At 40.2% G+C, this 11728-nt stretch overlaps 1 protein-coding gene across 1 annotated transcript; it reads right to left on the bottom strand.

Annotated features, from left to right (window-relative positions):
• Nucleotides 1-438: 438 nt before the first annotated feature.
• On the bottom strand, nucleotides 439-9910 carry RGS21 (regulator of G-protein signaling 21). The gene is given in 8 exon segments (XM_008630200.2): nucleotides 439-867; nucleotides 870-965; nucleotides 1914-2080; nucleotides 3258-3334; nucleotides 5017-5099; nucleotides 5971-6166; nucleotides 8353-8627; nucleotides 9185-9910. Coding segments are annotated over 5 exon segments (411 nt in total). The 5' UTR covers nucleotides 5028-5099; nucleotides 5971-6166; nucleotides 8353-8627; nucleotides 9185-9910; the 3' UTR covers nucleotides 439-807.
• Nucleotides 9911-11728: the final 1818 nt, after the last annotated feature.

Below are 11728 nucleotides of genomic sequence, written 5' to 3'. Positions count from 1 at the left end.
TGAAATGAAATTGGTAAATGAATTTCACTGGTAACAATTAATGAAATTATTTCTTCATGAGTGCATGGGGACAGTACCACTGATATATTGGAAAAGCAAAGAAAATGGATTAATTGAAAATTTACAAAGAAAGATATACTCAGTTGTGGGTTTTTGACAAAATGCCTAGGCAATTAATAATTGAGACTTTTCAATAAAAAAATTAAATTAACACAAGGAAAATTGAAGACAGCTGTATTATGAAACATTAATTTGCTCTGAATGCCAAGAACATTTGTTAGGAAGCAGCTGCCTATTTATTAAATATTATCATAGCGTGTTACCGACCATATTTCTACTTCTGCTGTTTTGAATTAGTATATAACATGTTTAAAAGAGGATTTAAAATTTTCTGCAAGCTACAAAAAAAATGATAAATGCAAGAGTAAATGTATTCAATCAAGGCGCCTGAAAGGGATTTATTTTTGAGGCCATACGTCTAAAGAGGAATCAACAGCAAACAAGAAAACCAAAACATTCTGCTTAAAAATGTCAAATCTCTTTGAAAAAGGAAGCAAACACTGCAAAAAAATGACAATGGCAAACTTTTTTATTAGGAAGGTAGCTCAAGTGCCTAGCATATTCCATCCTGCTACCTGACTATCGCTCTGCTGCTATTAGAAAGTATCATGTGCATTTTGTGCTTAAAAACAAGCTCTCTCAGGTGATTCTTGAATGTGGCTTCTGCAATCACTTTAATAATTAATAATTATCTGTACTGAATTGCAATGGGAGACATTATCAACTCATAAAGCCTCAGGTTTTTCCTCACAGAAATGGAAGCCATCTCTTCTGATTTCTGTCCTGGTGCTTCTTTACCAGTTCCTTGTACGGTAGATTGACCTCTGAGCAGCATCAAAGCAGCTGAGGGTGGGCTCAGAGATGTTCTCAGAGATGTCGTTTTTGGTATGGAAATCAATATTGATCTGTAGGCAGAAAGGAGCATGAAACCAGCGTCAGTTTGCTTGGAAAGCTGAGGTCTGTTTGTGCACAGGACACAGTCTGCATTTGAATTTCCTCCCAAATAACCTGACTGATGCAAATAAACAGGAAGCTCATCCCTTCCTTTTCTAGCAGACTGAATTCTTCATTTTATTTGGCTCTTAAAAAGATGGCATCACTGAAAAAGAGAAGGTAAAAGCTTGCTTTTGATATCTCATCTTGCTGCCAAACCAAATCTTAGGAAGTACTGATTATCAAAGAGTAAATTAAAAGTGAAGGTACTCAGCATCATTTTAGATTTTGGCCTTATGTATTTTGTAAGGATTTTTTGATTCTTAACAATAATAAAATAGATTTCAATCATGTGTAAGACATGGGGACATCTAAAGCACTCTTGCTAGCAAAGGCAAAAACATCAGTGTAAAAGTTTGAGGTGCAGAAAATGAATCAAGATTAATAAACAATTTGTTCTTTCACAGGAAGCCTTTTTGAAATAATGATAAAATTGAATTCTGTGATGGAAATTTTTGCATTCTTATCATGTCAAAAATACCTATACAAAAGAACAAATGCAATCATAAACCTACCAATACTCTGGTACCTGAAATACAGTGGAAATGGTGCTTACTGCATTATGAAAAATGGTTAGAGAAAACAAATTATATTGAATATAAATTTCCTTAAAACTTCAGGTAGAAATTTCAGAAGGTGAGGTAAACTTATTCCCAGTGTGAAGAATGGAGAGTGCAAACCATAACGTCTTTGCTTCACAGTTCCACAAAATGTTTCCTACCTGGTAAATAATGAACATGAGAATGGGAGGTACAGCCAGGTGGAATTGTATTTTCTGTCATTCCTTGAGGTCTGGATCTGAACTTTCCACTTCATCCCTATCCTCAGTACCCAAAGCACATAGAGAAAAAACTCTTTACCTCCTTTGGAGCATCAGCTTGTATGAAGTCAGAATAAATCTTTCGGGCTTTTGAGGCAATCTTGCTGGTGGACTTGGTTTTCTTGAAGTCCTCACAGGCCAGCCAGAACTCCACATTCTCTTCACTGAACTCTGACTTCAAAAATGTCCGAAAAGCTGCCAGGCCCTCTGGGGGAAATGTGTGAGATAGTGGGTGGAGGAGAATTCAAGACCAGTGCAATTTATACACGTGTGTACGTGTACATTTATATTTCTGCTGGGTATATACAGTGTAACCCATGTATCTGCCACTGTTTTGCATGTCAGCCAGCAGCCAGGTTTGAGAAGCTGCTGCAGGGGAAATAAAAAGGAGCTAAAATTATAGCACTGATAAGGGGACTAAGAGAGTTTTTCGATGAGTTGCTGACCAAGGATTGCTTCCAACATCTGCCTGCTGTGGTTTGGTCTCTTTAGCACTTTGTTAAAAGGGGATCCTGGAGGTTTTGGTCTTCAAGAGGATTTGTAGTGGCCAGGAAATCAGAGATTTGAGGCTGACCTCTGGGTTAAGAAGCAAGCAGAAATGTAGGTCACACTGTGCTGGTGTGCTCCCCACACAGCTGAGTTTCCCTGCCTAAATGGTGCTTCCATCTCCCTGCAAGGAAATATTAAGACTTGGATAAAAGATGGACTCGTTGTTACTTCTTTGTTCCTCTTTTTAATTTTTTTTCACTTTGAAGGGGAAAAAATGAGACAAAGGTTTGTTTGGAAAAAAACCTGTTTTAAAATTAACCCAAATCACAAGTTCTGAGAAAAGAAAGATGACAGTACCCAAATTTAATTGTGTTAATCAAGTTAATTCTATCCAGGAACAGTGTGGAGGCACCCCAGCATCCAGGCCACAGTGTTACTGCAGGGAAATGGGGCAGGGGCAAGGAAATCTCCAAATTGCCTGTGGTTTGTGGTGTCAGGTCTGTAGAAATGACATTTCTGGGAGAAGTGACTTCAGATATGTCATTTTTTGTTTGACTGGAAGTCACTGCACAGCATGCATATTTCTTTGGAACAGGAATACCTAAGAAAACATTTGTCGGTTTTTTATGTAAAAGTATATGAATAATGAAACTATTGAAGGGAATTTAGCAGTTACCTTAATAAAATCTATTTCAGAGCATTTCTGCCTGCCTGTGAGCTCTGGCTAGAGGTATATTGTGTTTGCAGCTTGGACAAACCTTTCAGGACAGCAGCTCTGGTTGGTTCAGTGCACGTGGGGAGCAGAACTGGAGAGCAGCACGAAAACCTGGCAGAAATGTTTGCAAACGGATGACACACGTTTTAAAAACACATCTATTTTCCCATCATTTCCTACCTTTATTGGCTAGTACTGTATCCACAGACTCGGACCAGGCCATGGTTTCCCCAGCATCTGACCTGTGGAAACAACATCTACTCTTGAAAATAGCATTGTGATCTTTGCCCTGTGCAGCCTGTGGTGGCTGAGAGCCTATGGTGTGGCTGGCTGCTAGGGAGAGCAGGGGGAGCCAGTCATCCTACCCTACACACTGAAAACCAGAAATATTTGACACTGCTGACTTGATTATTCATCCTGGAAATACTCATAATGCTTGAAGCTGCTGGAGCTCTAATAAAGCATAGGAGAGATAGGAAAGTTCTAGAGCTTATGCTGAATTTCTTCTTGAGTTCCAAAGGATTAAGCATTAATTTGTATGACACTTTTTGCTTGGAATGACTGGAATTGTCTAAAATGTTATCAAGCCAACACTAGTAGGAGACACGGGCCTCATACCAGCTTCTCAGTGGTATAAATAATTGAGTAATTTCATAGTTTTGGCTCTTCCTCTGCAGCTTGCTGTAGGCTTCTGCTAGACATGAGGGCAAACACTTTGTTCTCTATAATACTGACAGTTTTCTTAAAAAAAAAACCTCAGCACAAAAAAATCCCAAGCATGCTCGAATTCTGTAAAAAATATTTGATGTTCCTAAGGGGGCTGTGAGAGCTCAGCTGTCAAAACCCTGCTCTCTGAATTATGCAGGTTAGTTTGAGAGCTGTGTTCCACCACCACTTCTCAGCATCACCAGAAATGGTATTTTCTTATTGCAAATTTATGAAGAGATTATATGACAGTGTCAGGATATTACGTGGCTGTAGTTATAATTATTACGAGGGATAGTGGCAGCAACACCTTAAGCAAGCTTTTTTGTAGCTCTCAATTTACTTGTCTCTATAATACTGACAGTTTTCTTAAAAAAAAACCTCAGCACAAAAAAATCCCAAGCATGCTCGAATTCTGTAAAAAATATTTGATGTTCCTAAGGGGGCTGTGAGAGCTCAGCTGTCAAAACCCTGCTCTCTGAATTATGCAGGTTAGTTTGAGAGCTGTGTTCCACCACCACTTCTCAGCATCACCAGAAATGGTATTTTCTTATTGCAAATTTATGAAGAGATTATATGACAGTGTCAGGATATTACGTGGCTGTAGTTATAATTATTACGAGGGATAGTGGCAGCAACACCTTAAGCAAGCTTTTTTGTAGCTCTCAATTTACTTGTATCCAGCGTGCAAAAATAATATTTAAGCAGGAAAAAACTGTGCATATTTATATATAAACACATACATGAGGGAAACTGGAGTGCAAATATAGTAAGTCTGTGAAAACACAAATGAAAACTAAACATAGCATTATGTTGTACTTTGTAAGACATCATGTGATGATGGAATTAATCAGCAGACAGGTTTTTTTAGCAACAGTAAGAAACTTTTATCAAATATATAACAAATTTTCAAGATTTTTATTAGATGTTTACTTGCTTTCTTGTCAAGCAAAAAATCAAAACGAAGGACCAGGATAAACCAGACAGTTCTGCTTCTTGTTCTTATGGACAATATTAGTTGTTTTAATATTTACTCACCACTCAGAGCCATGATCTCACTGACCATGTGGGACTTACTTTAATGGGAATGGCAAGCAGAATTGACAACAAGGGATCAAAATGGTCACGTCCCTTTCAAAGGGGGAAGGAAAATAAAGCTGTGCGGATTATTCAAACGTGGTCATCCCGTCACATAAATCTCCTACGATTAAAATAGCCATAAACAGCAACTTACTTCACAGGCATTTTTTGTTCCACTGTGGGTTTGTCTGACTGTCACAGGGAAGGCAGAGTTTCTTTTTCTGACTGATCTTCAAGCTGAAGGTAACATGACAGCAGGAACAATACAGTTAGCACGTGAATAACCAAACAGGACAACGCACACTGGCAAAACATTTTCAACATCTTCTCTAAAATGATTTCTTTCAAAAACATGGCATATTTTTTAACAGTGCCATTCACACCTAACAGTGGTCATAACACAAAGGGACTGGGGCCAATGGCAGCACATTCCTGACCAGGAATGTTCAGGTCACGGGTGGTGGAGCAAGTCCAGAGAAGGGCAACAGGTGGTGAAGGGGCTGGAGCACAGGTCTGGTGAGAAGCACCTGAGGGAGCTGGGAGTGTTTAGCCTGCAGAAAAGCCCCAGAGGGGACCTTGTTGCTCTCTAGAACTGCCAGAAAAGGGATTGTAGTCAGGTGCAAGTCTATTTTATTTGTCTCGTCTCTTGATAATTGTTCTTACATCCCCAGCTCTTTGCTTCCTCTGTGTAACCCTTGCTGTCCCTCACTCTCCTGAGCAAGCAGGCTTTACTGATTGATTTCTTGACTCCTTCCAAATCTCGTCCTGAGGCCAAATCCTTTACTCACATTACCCAGATTCCTGGTTCTCAGTGTCTCCACTTGACATAAAATTCCAGTGGTTCAGGAACAGGGATCCCATCTTGCAGACCAAGGGATTTTTGTCTTCTCGGTTAAAATATTTTACACCTAGTAGAGCACTCTTAGGAGTATAGGTCCTGTTTGATTTTTCTCTATAGTAAAGTCACAGACAAAGCTGCCTCCTGCCTGCCTGAGAACATCTTTCTTATTTTAGCCATGTCTATCTTCTGAGGTCAGAAATAAAAACCCAAGCACCACATGCCATGTTTCACCCTTAGCAATGGTAAGAGGTTATTCCTTATCCTTACCTTTTGTAGATCTGTAAAAGAAGTTTCAGGCCAATCTATCTGATGAACTTCGCATGGGACAAAAAAACAGTGAATCTGGTCAATTGTGCTCCAGAAAGATGAAATCAGATGGAAATAGATCTGGAGAGGTGCATTACTGGGACGAGCAGGAGAACTGAACTGTCTTGCAGGAGAAGAATAAAAGACCAGTTTGTCTCTAAGATGAAAGCAGAGAGGAGCTATGATTGTCCTCTGTATACACAGCGGTAACCCGGTGAGAAAAAATAATTATTTTAGCATAATGGTTATAGAAAAAACATATATAAACAGCCAGCAAACAAATTCAGGCTGAAAACCAGAACAAGGCTTCACAAAATGTTGTTTTTTACAGTCTCCCAGTAGAATTTTTTGCTTTCTCTATTCCTCTGTACTTTGGAGATAGAGCTTCACATATTTATGAGATTATTTTAAATTGTTGTCTTTATTAGCAGAAAACTAGAAATGATGACCCAAGATAACCCTTTCAGTCCCACGTATTACTAAAAAAGATTCCTGGCAGCAAAATACAAATCCTTTCTGTAATTCCTTATCTTTGCATCTTCTTGCTTCTAAACATTATAGCAGAAGAACAGAAATGTTAATTAACATCCTGATTTTCTGCTGTGATTCTTACTTTGCTTAATTGGTTCCTTTCTCTTATTTCCAGAGTACATACTCTGTGCCAGACAGGACCAAAAGCCTCTCGTGCATTCTGCTAGTGAGACTAACCTCAGCATCTGCATTTACATCAGATCCTTTGGGCCTGATTCAGACCCAGGCTTGAGCTTTGGTAAAGGGGAATAAACATAATACAAAATCCAACCAGTATTTCTCTGAGAGCTCCTGGCCTGGAAGAGTGTAAATAGCTACAACCTGAATTTTCTAAGTGTCATGCCAGAAAAGTCAGTGCAGTTGTGAGGACAGAAGTGACACCAAATTAGGCAACTCGTAATTCTTGGCTGGTTCTATTAATTTCCCCATGTCTAATCCCAGAGGTTCTACTATTTACCCACCTTAGAACTGTGATGGTAAATTAACTTAATTTGGCTATGAGAGGGAGGGTTGCAGGATCTGGGCCTACTTTTTCCTCAATATCATCAGGTGGTATACATTTATTTCAAAACAAAATCCCAAATAGGGGCCACACATGCATTTTTTAAATTTCTGTTCTAATAGCCTGATGTCTGAGTGATGCAGACACGAACGTCTCTTAAAGATTTTCAGGGCTGGTGGATATTTTTCAAGTCAGTCTTAGCAGCCACAGAACTATGCTAAAAAACAGGAATATTCTAGCACACACAGTGACTGGATGGATGCTTTTGCATTTTATGGGGTATTGCTCACAATTCACAAAACCACAAAGAAGCTATGAGGGATTCTCACCACTGCACAACATTCTGTCAGTGACTGCTCAGTCTATGCAAGCTGAAAATATTTCAGGTGCACAGCAGGTAGCAGAGTTGTTGTGATATTTGTTCTGGGGCAATAACAATAAATTTGCTAACCAAAGGTAGGCACAGCCACTTCCTCCCATAGAAACCAGCTGGTTGTATTTCTCTGTGCTTCCTCTGCTTGAAACTTAATAGTGTCTGGAGAGAAACTCTGATATTTCGCTGAAATGTCATAAGGAGAAAAGTGATCTCAGTATTAAAACAAATGCATCAGCTGCTTGTGCAAGTGTATTGGCTATTCATAATAAACAGTATCAAACAAAAGGAAATATGAATATGTAGTAGAGATGGGCTGGAAATTGCATGTAGAATTAGTGCTAAACTTTTGTGAATCTGGGCCCGGCTGACACTGCTGGACCCAGCTGACACACACCTCTGCAGCTTCAGTTCACTCACAGCTGGGACTGGACTTGCAGAGTCACTCAGGCCCTTACCTGCTCAGCTAATTGCAGGGTATTTTTCACTTTATCTGTCAGGCTTCTGGCTTAACATTTCAGTAACTCTCAGGACTGGGCTATGGATTTTTGAGTCCTCTGCCTTTGATGACACAGGAGAGCTGGAACTGTAGGAAAGGGAATGTGGATCTGACTAAACATTCCCAACTTTGCCAATGACCACTGATTTATTAAATACTTAAATCTTCAGAACTTTTAGGCTCGCAGCTTGACTTTTACTGATGCTCAGCTTTTATTCTTTAACTATCTTTAGGCATTAGTTTTGCTGAGTTATCTTCCTTTATGAAAAGCTATTGGCTGTTGAGGGGCATGAGGCCTGTCATTGTTTGTTCCTCTGACCTAGATACTAATCACAACAGACAGTCTAAAGCAATAGTACATGTTCAAACCATTGGTTTATTAATGGAAGAAATAATTTCCTTTTATGTACGTTCCTAAAAGGGCTGCCTTGTACTCACCTGAGCACAAAGTGAGAAGAGCTCACATTCTCCAGTGGATGTGTTGGTGTTTCCTGGATCAGGTTCAGTGTGTTAAGGCTCTTCAGCACCTGGCCTCTGTTAATTCCATTCCATGCCAAGATTTGCTTGGGTGGTGCTGTCCCCTCAGCAGAACAAAAAGTCACCGTTCTGCTGCCCTGAGCAATCGAAGCCCACAGGGACTTGAGTACATCCCTTATGTTGGGAGAAGCCAACACGATCCAAGCACTGCTGGCATCCTAAGGACATGGAAACGCCTGTCACAGGGGAATGCAAATACACCTTAATCACAGCACTATGTAAATGCCCGCCTTTCCACAGCACCGCACAGCATGGGCAACTCACAAAATAATTGATATTTTTCCATGTGAATAACTCTGTGTGTCTCCAGTATACCACAGAGTTGTTTTGCATAAGAAAATGAGCTGTTATTTTCCACCCAAGAAAACTATGCCCTTCAGGTGAAACGTTTTGATTCCAAGAACAATCTGTCAAAATGTTTTACAGCGCTCTGGGCTCCTCATATACAGGATTTCCAAGTACGGTACAATCACAAACCCACATTGGAAAAGACACAATTCTCAAGAAAATGTCCAACCAGGAAAAACTGGAATAGCATTAACTGCAGAAATTTAAAATGAGACCAGGAAGTTGTGAAGAAACAAGAGTCTCTTAATTATGAGCTAATTTTATGGTGAAGAAATGAGAGTTCAGAGTTGTTCTTTTTTAGGCTTCAGCCTTATCTTCTGTCCTGTTTGAAAAATCTCAACTGGCTGCTATAGGATTGTGTTTCTTGCTAGTTAATTTTAGTTACCTTTCATGGAGAAGGCAATGGCTGGATTGTAAATCTCGGAGTCCAGATAATTTCCTGTAACACATAAGGGAGAATTAGGAGGAGGTTATGCAGACAGATTCCATTTAGGAAAGGAGAGAGAAAAGCTTTGGTATAAGACCAGAGGGAGCTTTTATGAGACCAGCCCTAAGTGATCAGAGTACAACAAATGGAAGATAGCAACACAGTAGCAAGGAAAAAAGTAAAAATGGAAGCAAGCTTGGGTGGTGGATAGAGGAAATACATTTTTATCTTTGGCACAGAGCCACACAGGAGCTTAAAGGGCATTTGATTGAGGCATTTGACTAAAATGCAAAGAACTGAGTGGGGTCTGGGATAGGCAGCTGAGCAGGGCATAAATTCACGAGTATATGAATCACTGATGAGAGGAAGATGATTTTCTGCAATTTTTTTTCTCAGCTGAGGTCTTTGGCAGCATGTGTGGAAAGGAGAGGGAACTGCATTCAAAGCAGTAGCTAATTAAGGCAGGCTGAGCAGCTGGGGACAAAAGGATTGGAAAATGATCTGCTGTCTTTCAGTCACTCAAAAGTTGTAGCATGCAAAGGCATGCTATTGATTGCCTTCTTCACCCGAAGGTGGAAATCTGTCTTCTTCTTTGAGATTCCTTGTCTTAGATTTCATTCTTGCTTCTTGTCAGTTGAAAAATCAATCCAGTTGTCTTTTGTTCAGTAACAAATCCACAACCTGAAGAAAATATGTGGTCGTGTATTTCCATCGCCCTCAAGTTAAACAAGAACAGCAGATCATAATTCAGCCAGTTTAAAGTATCTAGTTAGACTGAAGTGCTGAAACAGGAGGCAAACCTTTGTGCCACACAAGTCAGTAAATTGTTTCCTTCATACTTTGTGTCTTGAGACTTCACCAGTGTAAGAAGTGCAGTGTTTGAGCAGGATAAATTATTTTCTTGGTGGGAGGAATATTTTGGGAGCTCTTCCTGAACACTGAATGGCACATATAAATATAAGAAGTTGCCACACAAAACAATCCCCAATAAAAATACTTGCCCAACAGGCTTTGCATATGTATTATTTGCATTAGGGCAGCTCAACGACAAGATTTACATAACTATGGCACTGATTCTGCCAAAACTAGAGAAGCATGACTGTGTTCTCTGGTACTACCCAAAGGTTTGTGCAGTAAATACATCTGCGCACAGCCAGCCCTGGCTCTGATCAATGCTGGAGCAGCATCACAGACTTGTACTAAATCCATGCCTAGTTCATCTTCCAGGGCTGCAGTAGAGCACTAGAGTGCTCACTTTCTCTCACTAAAAGGAGCCTCTTCTAGAAAAAACCCTTTGCCAGATAATTATGTCATTTTGGTTTATCTTTGTGTCCTTTGCCTTCCTTTCTCTGTGTTTATCTTGACTTTCTTTTTGCAGTAGTTCCCATGGCGTTAGTCTGCTGTAAATTCAGCTAGGGTTCATAATTATCTTTGGCAAACACACATGCATAAATAGCTACCAGGAATATCTTATTTGTTTGTTTTCACTATAAAACTCATAAGAGGGACTAGCACTGTCAGTACTGCAGACTGATGGGTTTGAGGAAGGCCTCCCTGGAGATAAGCAAAATTTTCCATGTGTCTATGAAATGAAATAAAGGGCGCCTGCTGACTTCTATTTATCATTGCAGACCCTTCTGACTAACAGCTGGGCTTTTGCTAGCAAGAAAACGTCTTACTCAGGGTACTATATTTGTCATGTGGTTGGATTTTGGAACAGCATGAAATACTTGTATCTTTTCATTTCTTTCCTTCATGGCAATCCATCCAAGATATGGATTCTCCACTGATATGAAGGGACAAAATCTCACTAGGGCAGAATTTATCTGCAAGTGTGTACGTCTTATGTCTGTGTGGAAACAAACCCACAGTTAACACTCAGGTGGGGCTGCTCTCAAATCTGTTCCCTTCCTCCAACAAAGATCCCAATACATGACACGGGAACCTGCATATTTTAAATACCTGAGAACTGGCATTCAGACATAGTTGGTGATATTAGAGATTCTCCCATCACAGAATCCTCAGAGTTGGAAGAGACCTTCAAGACGTAGTCCAACCATGAACCTTCCCCCACCACAACTACCCCTAAACTGTACCCCCAAGTACCACAGCCACAGGCCTCTTGAACTCTTCCAGAGATGGTGACTCCGCCACCTCCCTGGGCAACGCATTCTGGTGCCTGACCATTCTTTCAGTGAAAAAACCCATGTGCTCAGGTTCTGACTGTCAGAAAGAGCATGTGCCCGGTGTTTTGAGATCAGGGGAGGACAACAGAATAAACCAGCAAGGATCATAGTTACAAACATGTTTCCTCTCTGTTCCCCAGGTAAAGGTAAAAAGCTTGGGATTGTGGCTCAGCAGCGTTTCCTGGTGAGTTTGGACCTTTGTGCACAGTAACAATTTGATTTACATGGCAGTGATTGCACCTAGAACTGAACCTTAGGTGAAGTCTTCACATCTTCCTCATCAATGTACCGATGATAAATCAGATCCTGACAACTC

This window comes from Corvus brachyrhynchos, unplaced genomic scaffold (genome assembly GCF_000691975.1).
Source record: "Corvus brachyrhynchos isolate BGI_N302 unplaced genomic scaffold, ASM69197v1 scaffold101, whole genome shotgun sequence".
Lineage (NCBI taxonomy): Eukaryota > Metazoa > Chordata > Aves > Passeriformes > Corvidae > Corvus > Corvus brachyrhynchos.
Note: the sequence above shows the minus strand (reverse complement) of the source record. Positions and strands in the feature narration are given on the sequence as shown.